This window comes from Hyla sarda, chromosome 2 (assembly GCF_029499605.1).
Source record: "Hyla sarda isolate aHylSar1 chromosome 2, aHylSar1.hap1, whole genome shotgun sequence".
NCBI lineage: Eukaryota > Metazoa > Chordata > Amphibia > Anura > Hylidae > Hyla > Hyla sarda.
In genome coordinates, this window is record NC_079190.1 from 281,947,986 (window position 1) to 281,962,119 (window position 14,134).

General features: G+C 40.2%; 1 protein-coding gene across 6 annotated transcripts in view; it reads right to left on the bottom strand.

Annotated features, from left to right (window-relative positions):
- PTPRU (protein tyrosine phosphatase receptor type U) overlaps window positions 1-14,134 on the bottom strand; it is a 140,942-nt gene that overhangs the window by 37,830 nt on the left and 88,978 nt on the right. For 2 of the 6 annotated variants that reach the window (XM_056557242.1, XM_056557240.1), the window contains exons 12-19: window positions 13,416-13,689; window positions 13,228-13,264; window positions 12,793-12,931; window positions 12,624-12,653; window positions 12,021-12,172; window positions 11,324-11,514; window positions 10,818-10,887; window positions 10,633-10,709 (exon numbers count right to left, since the gene is read on the bottom strand). In XM_056557242.1, coding sequence (XP_056413217.1) covers window positions 10,633-10,709; window positions 10,818-10,887; window positions 11,324-11,514; window positions 12,021-12,172; window positions 12,624-12,653; window positions 12,793-12,931; window positions 13,228-13,264; window positions 13,416-13,689 — 970 coding nt within the window. Of the gene's footprint in view, window positions 1-10,632; window positions 10,722-10,817; window positions 10,888-11,323; window positions 11,515-12,020; window positions 12,173-12,623; window positions 12,654-12,792; window positions 12,932-13,227; window positions 13,265-13,415; window positions 13,690-14,134 lie in introns of all 6 variants that reach the window. The other 4 variants (XM_056557241.1, XM_056557239.1, XM_056557243.1 and 1 more) reach the window with 3 other exon arrangements.

Sequence of the window (14,134 nt, forward strand, 5' to 3'; positions counted from 1 at the left end):
CTCAGAATCCAAGCATAAAGAATTATTGGACATGGCTAAGTGTTTCAGAATGTGCACAAAGGGAGTCATTTATAATATCAATCATGCCAGCATACAATTACCTATATTAATAACAAAGTATATGTTTAATCACCAGTATTGTAACACTCTGCATTCATATACCAAACATACAAATGTGTATACAACAGCAATTTACCAGTTTAAACTATTCTTAATGGACATCTGTACTATGATGTTCAGTAATACAGATGCTGTAAGTAGGCGAGCAAGGTCAAAAAAAAAAGTGCACAAGAATCTCTAGTTCAACCTATTATTATAAAGTTCTGATCCATGCGCAGGCAAAAACACCATAAGACTGTCACTCCTATCCAAACTAAAGGGCACACTGGTAGAAATATTTACATATAATATAGAATATCATATAAATATAATATATATTTATATATAAAATATAATATAGAAATATAGAAATATTTAATATAGTAGAAGTGTTTACCAACACTTACTTATGTTTACTAGAAATGTCATGCATTATAACAAATAAAATCACTTTTTGAGCTCAGTATGGGTAGGATTATGTAAAGTAGTGTCCTCCTTACCCCCACAGTGCCTTGGGTCTCTTGGCCACAGCAATTCACAATTTTAATTGTATCTGTACCCTTTCACTCCATCAGTGTTCACAGGTGTCTTCAGATTCTACTACCCCCCCCCCCCCCCCCCCCCAGCACAATGCAAACACGAGTCATAGCAATTGTATGTTTTAGAGGAAATATAATATCTGTTGCACAACAGGTTTTCCTTTACACACATAGGGAAGACTGATATATGAACCAATTTCCGTTTTCAACTTATAGGCCAAATGTGCTGTGTTACATCCACAAACAATAAAACCTTGAAAGGGAATTTGGCATCTCTTTTAAGCTGCCTGAGTCATCGAGATGGTACCTGGTGCCTTCTCCCTGTCCACCAGCCTTGTTTGATAGATCTCTCCCTGATTAAAGGGGTATTCCAGGAATCTTTTTTATTTGACTATGTTACAGGGGGTGTAAAGTTAGTGTTGTTCATAATATAGTGTCTGTTCCTGTGTGTGACGGTTTTCTCACAATTCTTCTGTGATTTTAACTCCAATATTTATTTTTTATCAGCATACAAAATGACTATTGTCTCAGATTTTTCCCAGGTTGGAATGTGGCCGAGACCTGACTCACTAGTCAGCTGATGACTGGGAGCCTGTCTGCTTCAATGGGTGGAGGGATCACTTGGTGGGAGAGAGATCAATCTGCAACTAATACAACAGCTGTAGGCACCCTTATAGAAAACCACAGGTCTTTTGAATGGATGCACCTCATTTATGTTTCAATGGGTGGGGTGGCTGATGTGTGGAAGGGAGGAAAATGGAATTGTGGGATTTGAAGTAAAAAAAAGAAAAGTCAAACAGGAAATACCAGTTCACAAAAAGCTAGCCACAGTGTTATGGTAATCTCATGACACAGCCATTTAGCCCCAAGACAAGCGCAGATCCTTCCTAAGCATGTCCACTACTGCCTGCCAGGTATGTACTAAAATCACCTTATGGTGGATAACCCCTTTAAGTATAGAAAGAGATCTATTAATCAAGGCTGGTGGGAACACCATTATGACCAGTGGTTCAGGCAGCATGAAAGTGATGACAGGTTTTCTTTTAACTTTAACAGAGATTTTTTTTTTTTTTATAAAACACAAGTTCCGGAAGATATAAGTCCAACTATGTTGTCAATTTCTCCCAAAATGTAAAAAAAAAAAGCTAATATGAAGCAGCTGATGGGTGATCCACCCTGACCTCCCCATAGACACGCACATGCTTGTCTACTTCAGTGATAGTAAAAAGACATATCTGTCAAAAGCTAGTCTCCAAGAAAATCAGGGATCAACCATAGTTCTTTTTACCCCATCTTCTGGTGGGCAGATGGGAAAGTCGGAAGACATCAATACAACCTTATGTCATAAAGTCCTTATTATCCACCAACCTAAATGGATGTTTCTGTTAGGTCATGATAGGCCTTCAGTGAGGGTACGACAAAAAAAGGAATTGCAGTGGCCCACCAATAGGCCTTCAATGTTTATTGAGCCACAACAGTAGTTCAGGTCAGGGAGAAAGCGTAGCCTTCCTCTAATAAGAAATATATATAGCAATGACGGATTTCCATGTAAGAGAATTCACTGGCTTGTATTTACTATTGATTTTAGGGGACACACTCACAGGCGGCTCAAGACTTTGTGAGGCCTTAGGCAAAACTGGAACATGGAGCCCCGCATTATTTTCTGCAGACTTCCCATGGTGATCCTACTGTGAGATGGTTGCGCTGTCACCCCAGCACCAATCTCAAGTGGCGACAGGGCAGAAATCTATCAAGACCAGAGGTGTAACTAGTGTGCAGTGGGCCCCATGGCAAATTTTGTCCAGCACACCAAGATCACAATCACCAATAATATATATTTTCACCATACATATTACCATCATATGATTACTGACTAAACCCTGTAATCTGAGAACAATATTACCAATAATATCAGTACAAAAAATAATGAGGGTCAGACCCGACAGACAAAATGAAATATGTGCACAGGTGCACACCACCACCATTGCGACTAATGACTGACCAACACCACAATACTGTTACTGTATAAAAATCACTTTACACTGACCATATAGTTGTAGATACCAGCTGTACACAGATCATATAAGTGATTATATACAGTGACTATATAGTGGTAGATACCAGCTGTACACAGATCTGTATACCATATAAGTGATTATATACAGTAACTATATAGTGGTAGATACCGGCTGTACACAGATCTGTATACCATATAAGTGATCATATACAGTGACTATATAGTGGTAGATACCAGCTGTACACAGATCTGTATACCATATAAGTGATTATATACAGTGACTATATAGTGGTAGATACCAGCTGTACACAGATCTGTATACCATATAAGTGATTATATACAGTGACTATATAGTGGTAGATACCAGCTGTACACAGATCTGTATACCATATAAGTGATTATATACAGTGACTATAAAGTGGTAGATACCGGCTGTACACAGATCTGTATACCATATAAAAGATCATATACAGTGACTATATAGTGGTAGATACCAGCTGTACACAGATCTGTATACCATATAAGTGATTATATACAGTGACTATATAGTGGTAGATTCCAGCTGTACACAGATCTGTATACCATATAAGTGATTATATACAGTGACTATATAGTGGTAGATACCAGCTGTACACAGATCTGTATACCAGATAAGTGATTATATACAGTGACTATATAGTGGTAGATACCAGCTGTACACAGATCTGTATACCATATAAGTGATTATATACAGTGACTATATAGTGGTAGATACCAGCTGTACACAGATCTGTATACCATATAAGTGATTATATACAGTGACTATATAGTGGTAGATACCAGCTGTACGTTTAACGACTCACAGGTGGCATCTTCTATGATCGTTCACTTCTCCTTTTCTTCTCTATCCGGCTCAAATCACCATGATGACTTCTCCTGGCCAAGGCTCTGCAGAATCTGTCAGACAAACGTTTTAGGTTCTATTCTATAGCACCAACCCCACCTGTCTACAAACTCCCCATGTGTATTGCCCATGCATATTGTAACATCACTGTGTATTATCCCTGTGACATCCTTGGGTGTATTATCACTGTATTGTGACATCACTGTGTGTATTATCCATGTAATGTGACGCCACTGTATATAATATTCACGTAATGGGACAAAATTGTGCATGTATCATCCCTGTACTGTGACATCACTGTGTGTATTAACCCTGTACTGTGACATCACTGTGTGTATTAACCCTGTACTGTAACGTCACTGTGTGTATTATCCCTGTATTGTAACGTCACTGTGTGTATTATCCCTGTACTGTGACATCACTGTATTATCCCTGTATTGTAATGTCACTGTGTTTATTATCCCTGTACTGTAACATCACTGTATGTATTATCCCTGTACTGTGACATCACTGTGTATATTATCCCTGTACTGTGACATAACTGTGTGTATTATCCCTGTACTGTGACATCACTGTGTATATTATCCAAGTACTGTGACATCACTGGGTGTATTATCCCTGTACTGTTACATTACCGTGTGAATTATCCCTGTGCTGTGACATCACTGTGTGTATTATCCCTATACTGTGACATCACTGTGTGTATTTTCTCTGTACTGTGACATCACTGTGTGTATTATCCCTGTACTGTAACATCAATGTGTGTATTATCCCTGTACTGTGACATCACTGTGTGTATTATCCCTGTACTGTGACATCACTGTGTGTTATCCCTGTACTGTGACATCACTGCGTGTATTACCCCTGTACTGTGACATCACTGTGTATATTATCCCTGTACTGTGACATCACTGTGTGTATTATCCCTGTACTGTGACATCACTGTGTATTAACTGTGTGTATTATCCCTGTATTGTGACATCACTGTATATATTATCCCTGTACTATGACATCACTGTGTGTATTATCCCTGTACTGTGACATCACTGTGTATATTATCCCTATACTGTGACATCACTGTGTGTATTATCCCTGTACTGTGACATCACTGTATGTATTATCCCTGTACTGTGACATCAACGTGTATTATCCCTGTACTGTGACATCACTGTGTGTATTATCCCTGTACTGTGACATCACTGTGTATTATCCCTGTACTGTGACATCACTGTGTGTATTACCCCTGTACTGTGACATCACTGTATATTATACCTGTATTGTGACATCACTGTATGTATTATCCCTGTACTGTGACATCACTGGGTGTTTTATCCCTGTACTGTGACATCACTGTGTGTATTATCCCTGTACTGTGACATCACTGTGTGTATTATCCCTGTACTGTGACATCACTGTTTATTATCCCTGTACTGTGACATCACTGTGTGTATTATCCCTGTACTGTGACATCACTGTGTGTATTATCCCTGTACTGTGACATCACTGTATATTATCCCTGTACTGTGACATCACTGTATATTATCCCTGTACTGTGACATCCCTGTGTGTATTATCCCTGTACTGTGACATCACTGTGTGTATTACCCCTGTATTGTGACATCACTGTATATTATCCCTGTACTGTGACATCACTGTGTGTATTATCCCTGTACTGTGACATCACTGTATATTATCCCTGTACTGTGACATCACTGTGTATATTATCCCTGTACTGTGACATCACTGTGTGTATTATCCCTGTACTGTGACATCACTGTGTGTATTATCCCTGTACTATGACATCACTGTATATTATCCCTGTACTGTGACATCCCTGTGTGTATTATTCCTGTACTGTGACATCACTGTGTGTATTATCCCTGTACTGTGACATCACTGTATATTATCCCTGTACTGTGACATCACTGTGTGTATTAACCCTGTACTGTGACATCACTGTGTGTATTATCCCTGTACGATGACATCACTGTGTATTATCCCTGTACTGTGACATCACTGTATATTATCCCTGTACTGTGACATCACTGTGTTTATTAACCCTGTACTGTGTGTCACAGTATAGCGTTAATATGCAAAGTGACATCACAGTACAGGATTAATATACAATGATGTCACATTACCGGGTTAATATACACAGTGATGTCACAGTACATGGATAATACACACAGTGACGTCACAGTACAGGGACAATGAGGGTTTTCCGTTTTCAGCGTTTTTATAAACTATCAGCCGTTGACAATGGGTGCTAAACCTTTAAATCATGAAAGTATTATAACTTACCACAGCTAGAGTTGAGCCCTATATTGATGTCTAGAAGGGGCCACTGAAGCCAATGAATGAGGAGAATACCCTTTGTTATAAGAACTGTCTATCATTTATATAACTATGGGATTGAACAATAAAATAAGAATTAAAACAAAAAGTGAAAGAATGGACAATTACCATAATGAGACAAAGTGAACCTGGTCAGATATATATATATATATATATATATATATATATACACACATAAAAGTCTTGTAACTGGCAACTCGGAAAAAAGAAGTGGGTCCAAGACTAGAATAATTAGGGGGACGTTGGTAAGTCCTCTGATGATTATGAGAACCTGGAGATATAACACTATACACAGGGACACAAGAGGGGATTTAGATAATATTCTTTATTCTTCATAGCATCAATGGATCCTGAGACCCTGGAGCTGCAGGGTCATTTGTAATATAGAACAATATCACTTACAGTAAATGGTGAACAACAATGGGGGAGATTTATCAAGACCTGTCAAGAGGAAAAGTTGCTGATTTGCCAATAGCAACCAATCAGATCGCTTCTTTCATTTCTGAAAAGGCCTCTGAGAAATGAAAGAAGTGATCTGATTGGTTGCTATGGGCAACTCTGCAACTTTTCTTCTGCACATGTTTTGATAAATCTCCCCCAATATGTATGCAACTGACCAGGTTGATAAGGAACGTCCTTTTATGAGGAAGATGATATAGAATTTTAGTTATTACTTTCTATGATTAGAATACATCTATGGTGATATAATTAATTTTGTATATATGATGACTTCAATAGTGAACAACAGTTAATGGTGATTGGTAATTCACCTGCTATTAATAGGATGGATTGTAATTATCCATTTGCTGAGGAAGATAATAAATGTGATAATTTAAAATACATACTTACCTATGATTTATGATCCATAATATGTTCACTTATGGTGATGCTAATAATTCAACTCATTGTGATATTAATAATCCAACATTCTGTGATAAAGATAACTATTACATTGATTCCCATTTATATTAATTATGCATTCACTAACCCACTAGTAGATATCTTTAACTTTTCCCGCATGCGCGGCAATCCGGACATGCGTGATCACTCCTTGTCCCTACTAATAGAAAATAAGTTGACGCGCTTGCGCGAGAAATGTACGCAAGCGCAATAGGGTGTCGGGATGACGCCAGCGCGCATGAGATCGGGCGCGTGCGTAGGAGGAGACGCACGCAGAGAATGATGAATAAGGAGGAGCGCAAGCTCATGTCGGGGCGCAGGTGAGTGACGGAGCTTCCAGTGAGCGGTACCAATGAGGAGAATCCTAATTGATTGACAAGTACATAGGTCACCCGGAATGCATATAACAACTAAGAAGGATCAGTGGAAGCATGAATAGACAATTTAAATGGGCACTGTAACCAACTTTATTTTTTGATATGTTGTAGTACTTATGTACTACAACATATCAGTAATATATTTTCATTATTTATTTTTTCATTTTGAGGGTGAATTTTACGTTTGAAAACCGGCCACAAGGGGTCACCCTCCTAGTGGCCGGCTGCAGCCTGGCGTGACGTCACACATGAAAAAGGACTGATTTTGGCCTGGCAATCAGTCTTTTTTCATTTAGGCTGCTCTCGCTCCCTGCCTGTCAATCAGACAGGCGGGAGCGAGCGCATTGGCCACTGGCTGAGAGGCCACTCCTCCCGCACGTGTCGTCGCCGCCGCTGACCCTGCACGCCCGCTGCCGGACTCTGCAGTATCAGTAAGCATCAGAAGGAGGGGGACAGGGGGAACTGGGTATTTGTTTGTGACAGGGGGAACTGGGTATGCGGGGGCTGTGTGTGACGGAGGGAACGGGGTATGCGGGGGGCGGGGTGTTTGTGACGGAGGGAACGGGGTATGCGGCGGCGGGCGTAGGGCCGCATGGCACTAAGTTATAGTTCATCTACACATGGTGCCTCCAGCTGTTTCACTACTACAACTCCCAGCATGCCCTGACAGCCAATAGATGTCAGGGCAAGCTGGGAGTTGTAGTGGTGAAACAGCTGGAGGCACCCTGTGTAGATGAACTAAAGGCAGAAGTCCCCCCCAGCAGGCATCAAAAACGTGGTGCCTGCTGGGGAAGTCTGCCTGGTAGTGAGCACACTACCAGGCAGACAAAAAGTTATTTTTAATATAGTAAAAAACAAAATTAAAAGCAGTGCGGGGGTTAGGGATAGATGGGCAATAGGCCGGGACAGAAAAAAAAAATATAGGATGGTGGGAGTTACTCCTTAAAGGATCCTAGGATAGGCTTAATAACATGTCAACAATAAAGATAATAGCGGATAGGGTAGAACCTGGAGGAGTGGTCCAGACATCAATAGGGGAGGTTATATAAACCCCCTATGTGACGTTTCTCACTGTCATTGCCCACATAACGTCTGGAGACGTCACACCTGTGACGAAACATGTTGGGGGGGGGGGGGCTCTGTGAAGAATTTTAATAACAGCATTTGCACTGTCAATAGCACACACTGCAGGTGTGCTGATGATAATCAGAGTTTCAGTCCTGTAGGACGACAGTACTTGTAACATGAATCAGTGCATATAATGCTGGGTTTTTGATTCACCTTCCGCTCACGTATTATAATTTATAATTTAATAAAAGTTAAGTGTTATAATATTGGAGTGAGGTATAACAAGTGAAGCTATTGGGCTCAGTTGCCTCAAATTTAACATATGTTATGTCCACCCCTCACTTGAGTCTTTGATCCTTGGGATCTTTCTTTTGAGTCACAGTACAGGGATAATCCACACAGTGATGTCACAGTACAGGGTTAATATACAGTGATGACACATTACAGGGTTAATCACAGTGATGTTACAGTACAGGGTTAATATGCAATGAATCCATGGAAGATGTGAAAAAAACGCACTCAAGTAAAGTAAAGTACATTATAAATCCATGGAAGATGTGAAAAAAAAAAAACTCACCCACTTGCAGATGCTGAACCTTCAGGGGACTTTATTAACCGGACATCTAGGTGCCGAAGACCGGTGAAGGACGTGGAGGAGGAAAGAAAAGTATGCAACTAGTTTCGCGCCCCAGTTGCATACTTTTCTTTCTTCCTCCACGTCCTTCACCTGTCTCCGGCACCTAGATGTCTGGTTAATAAAGTCCCCTGAAGGTTCAGCATCTGCAAGTGGGTGAGTTTTTTTTTTTTCACATCTTCCATGGATTTATAATGTACTTTACTTGACCAGCACCTCCAAGCACCTGCATTCACACCCGGTCTCCTTGTGGCGTGAACATTGACAGTCATTTCTATATAAGGGACTCTTTCTAGACAGTGCCACTGCACCTACCTAACTCTTAATATACAATTATGTCACATGACATTAAAGCAGTGTTTTCCAACCAGGGTGCCTCCAGATGTTGCAAAACTACAACTCTCAGCATGCCTGGACAGCCTATGGCTGTCCAGGCATGCTGAGAGTTGTAGTTTTGCAACACCTGGAGGCACCCTGGTTGGGAAACACTGCATTAAAGGGTTAATATACAGTGATGAAACATTACAGGGTTAAGCACAGTGATATCACAGTTCAGACAGTACTCTGTGATAGCACTGTGCACGTGAGGGGGTAGGGTCATATATCATGGGCAAGCATACATTTTCTTCCTCACAGCTGGCCTCTGCCGGGTCCTTAATGTCAAGCGAATGGCGGCAGCTGCACGTTGCAGATTAGTACTGTAGAGGTACAGGCACTGGAGGTCACATAGTGACGGACGGTCAAACACACTTGACTTGAAACGCTTAACAGACGGCCACGGACGGTCTCAGGGGGAGAAGCTGTGAAGTGACTGGTAACTCTCTTCTTTCTCCCCTGCGCTCCTCTCCGTGGAGCTGACAGGGGGCCGGCAGGGACATGCTAGACATGCCTGCGCGCGGCATGCTACAAGCCCCAGCAGCCACTTTTCTTAAAGTGGCAGAGCGGGGCTAATCAGATGGACAGACACCAATGTACTTGCGATGGTTGGGGCCAGAGCGAGGCCTCTACCATCGTGAGGCCTTTGGCGGTGGCCTAAGTTGCCTTATGGATGAGCCACCTCTGGACACACTCCTACGTACAGCATAATAACCATGGATGACCTGTTAAATGAAGCAATTTTTAATAAAACACTGTTCAGTGCTACTGTGAAAGCACTTAAAAGAATATGAATAAATTTACTCATCTCCGAATTCTCATATGTTAAAAAAAAGGAACTCATTATTGCTGCTTAGTGGTTTGGTAATGTGCAGACATTTTCATCTATTGTCTCCCACTGTGCATATATTAAACATAAGCTATATATTAAAACTTATATAGAGCATGAAGTCTCACCAGAATGTTAGAGCCAACATTTTGCTCTCGTTTATTATAATATACATAAAGTATTTTTGGTGTCTAAGGCTAGGCTCACATTGCTGTTGTGTTCTGACCCGTACTGGGTCTGTTCGGCATTTATTTTTTTTTTTCTTTGTGCCGGATGGACTCAAAACAAGCTGGAGCACAACTGATACTAACAGGTCCTAAAGGATCCAATTGACTTGAATGGGGTCCATCCAGAATCTGGTATTTCACCGGATCTAGCAGAGAAAGAAATAGGACATGCACTATTTTTTCTCCACTAAACTCCTGACATTCCGACAAGACTAGCCGATGGAGCTCCATATAACAACAATGCAAACAAGCCCTTAGTCTGGAAAGTTCACATTCTGTATCACCATCAATACATTGTAAAGGATATATCATGTATGTGTTATACTCACATCAATGTAGTTGGCATTGATTTCTTCTGAACTGCATTCTGCCTGTAGAGGGTGAAGTCGTACACGGTGCCGCTCATCTAAAAGTAAAACTATAGGATATGTAACAAACAACTGTCCACTGGGGAACTGTATGTCCTTTGTGCATACTGTGTATAACAAGGAAGGGGTCCCAAAGGGTCACTTACAATTTTGTGGTGGCTCTTGTCTTCCTTTGCTTTTGTCCTTCTTCTTAGACACATCCCAATCAAAAAAACTCTGATGTAGAAAGAACACAGTATGAAATAAAAAATGGTTTGAAATGAAGCTTTGTCTCACACTATTTTATTTCGATGATATCTTTGTAAATGCAATTTTGAAGGAATAAGGAAAACAAATCACTATATATACATTTTTGTAAGCAATTCAGAACCAGCATGATACACTTATTACATGCACAAGCGTACAAGGCACATTCTACGGATTATAATAATACAGAAGCACATCTTCCCATACTGTGAAAAACATGGATAGTCATCGCTTTATAATATCATCATTCTGTGCACAGCACAATAAAAGTAAGTAATAAAAAGTGCATATCAACAAGGAAGTGAGCATGATGTTATGCCCGCCGTTCTTTATGACTCCAGCATTAAATAAATAAAAGACTTAAATAAAAGTGGATCAATAAAAGAACAAAGAACAAAGCATATACCTCATATTCCTGTTTAAATCCATAACCCTCTGCCACCTTCATCTGATTAATGTGCTGGAGTAGATCTGCCACCCGCACCGCTGGGTGTAGTTGTCCCGTATGGTATGGAGATCCCTTTCTACCATTACTTCGTCGAGGAGATCCTCCCAGAAGGCTGCTTGACTCTGTAACAGATCCGACACGTGGCTCCCCTAAGGCAAAACAAGGGCGGTAAATATCAGTTTAAACAATGGCACATTACAATGGAGCACTTTATAAACAGGACTAAAAAGAAAACAAATAGTTTAAGTGAACTGTGCCAAATTTGTGGAAGCCTATTAAAAAATGAAACACAAACCTGCTATGACCAGTAAGTCTGCACCACTTTCTGCCTTTAATATTTATAAATCTGTCTAATAGATTTAGTCTATGCCCCCTCTCAGTAAGTCACACCCACAAATTTTCCCAAGTAAAACGCAAAAAGTTTAATTTTTGCCAAATGTTTATGTATAAGTGAATTTTTTGCAAACATTTCCCCAATGTGCTTCCAGATCATCAATACAGAATATACAGGCTATAATGATAGGTCCCACTGAACCACAAAAATGGACAATGTGTAAAGATGAATAAGAAGAAAACGAACATAGCATAAACACTGCATCAGATGTGTTTTTATGTTGTTGGGGGTTTTTTTTATGCAGAAAGACCATGTTCATACCTCGAGAACCATAGTTGTGCAAAAATGTTAAAGCTGCCTCATCCTGGAGCAACTTGGGTTGATCCAAAATCTTAGTATGGTCCCTAGTGGCTCCTGCTCCATTGTTTTCATGCCGCACTGGCAACGCAGACTTAGTTAGACTCACTGGTTTTCTGAAATAAAAGAAACACCTTATGCACAACTAAATCTGCTATTGAATTTAAAGATTTTGTAGCCATATATAAGATCATTCACCCGTATAACTCAGATTGCTTGGACGCCGCACAGTGCACAACAGAACTGGTACGGTATTTGTTTTAGTTATACCAGCCAAGAATATGGTAGAGCAGGGTTGGGCAAAAAGAAAGATAACACATATAGTAGGAGCCAGTAAAGCCAGCCCAGAAAACAAATAAAACATTTTAGCAGCCCACCAAAAAAACAAGTAAAAAATCCATGGGCCAATTTCTAGACACATAGGTTGTCTGGTTTAAGGGATTGGTCCATTGCTATGAGCCTGTGAGATGTTGGATGAAGTTCAAACACCAAAAGTTATGAACTCCGCAGCTAAATAAAAATATAAACTCAATTCTCCATATAAAGGTGTTTTATGGTTATACTCACGGATAGTAAGCATAAGAAAACTGTGTTCTTCTGCCAGCGATAGAGAAAAGAAGATAACTGTGAGCCATCCTTACAGTATAAAAACAATACTCTTTCTACAAAACCAAACTTCTGTATCTGGGAATTATTACAATTATTAAACCTTTGGGTGTTCTTTACAGTGGCTTACCCCTTTCGGACAATAAGAATCACAGCGCCAAGCAGAATGATAAACACTACTAGACCACCAGCACAGATTCCAAGTACAAGTCCCATCTCCTCGGAATGCTGAGGAGCCATTGAGAAACGGTGACTGTCCTTACAAGGTGCTACAAAAAAGAAGCAAAAAATTATCATAGTTTAATTCGGGATACTTAGATTAAGCATGGACTGACAGACTATGGGTAGAAGGGCTAAAAAGAAAAGTAGTAGGGTTAAAAGAATAAAGTCACAGCATTTCAGAAGCCATGAGACAGAAGATAGTTTATTACTGTAGAAGAAAATACAATATGCACACACTGGATTAGAGAAGAATTAATGAACAAATAAATGAATGAAGGGATGAATGTATTGGTTAATTGTGTTAAATGTAATTATGTGCAAGTGGACACATTTAGGTTTTTACCTTTCCTTGCAATCCTAACACAATTTAACCGTGTTTCCTTTGGGAGGGAAAAAAAAAACTATCAGTAACTGAATCCCCCTTTCTCTTGCCATAAATCCTATATTTACCCATCACCAGAATTAAATGCTTAGAACAAAGTAGTCTATAAAAGGGATTGAGTACATTTCATAGTTTTCTGGAATTCTTACCCCCCGATGATGGCTTGCTGCCTGTAGATAAATGAGATAGCCCTTTCGAGGATCCAAGGGTGGATTCCAGTAGCCTCCATAACTGCGATTATCTCCTACTATAAATGGTGTATCTCGAGGCAAGTCACTTGGTGGAAGTTCTGCTCCTACATAGCTTGTAGCTCCTTCCATCTCTGCTTCCTCATAACCACCTGCCCCAGGGAAACAACCAGGAACTGCAAGTTCACGTCTAGCTCGACTGGAGCTTTCTCCTTCAACCAGTACCTGGTAAAAACTGATATATGGAGAAATGTAATGACAATGTTATAGCAAGATGTCCATTCCATCCATAAAACCATTGTTGCCTCATACAAATCATTTTTAGGAGCCAGCCTATCTTGAAACGAGTACTCCGCCACAGACATCCTATCCCCTATGAAAAAGAAGCAGCAGGATATGCTAGCAGAATGCTTGGGTGTATAGGGGGAGGTATTAGCAGTAGAGAGGGAAGTGCTCATGCCACTGTACAAAGCACTGGTGAGACCTCACTTGGAGTATTGTGCATAGTACGGAGACAACGGAGAAAGGATATGGATACTTTGAAGAGACATCAGAGAAGACCTACTAAACTAGTCCATGGGTTGCAGGATAAAACTTATCAGGGAAGGTTAAAGGATCTTAAAATGTATAGCTTGGAAGAAAGACGAGACAGAGAGGATATGATAGAGACTTTTAAATAC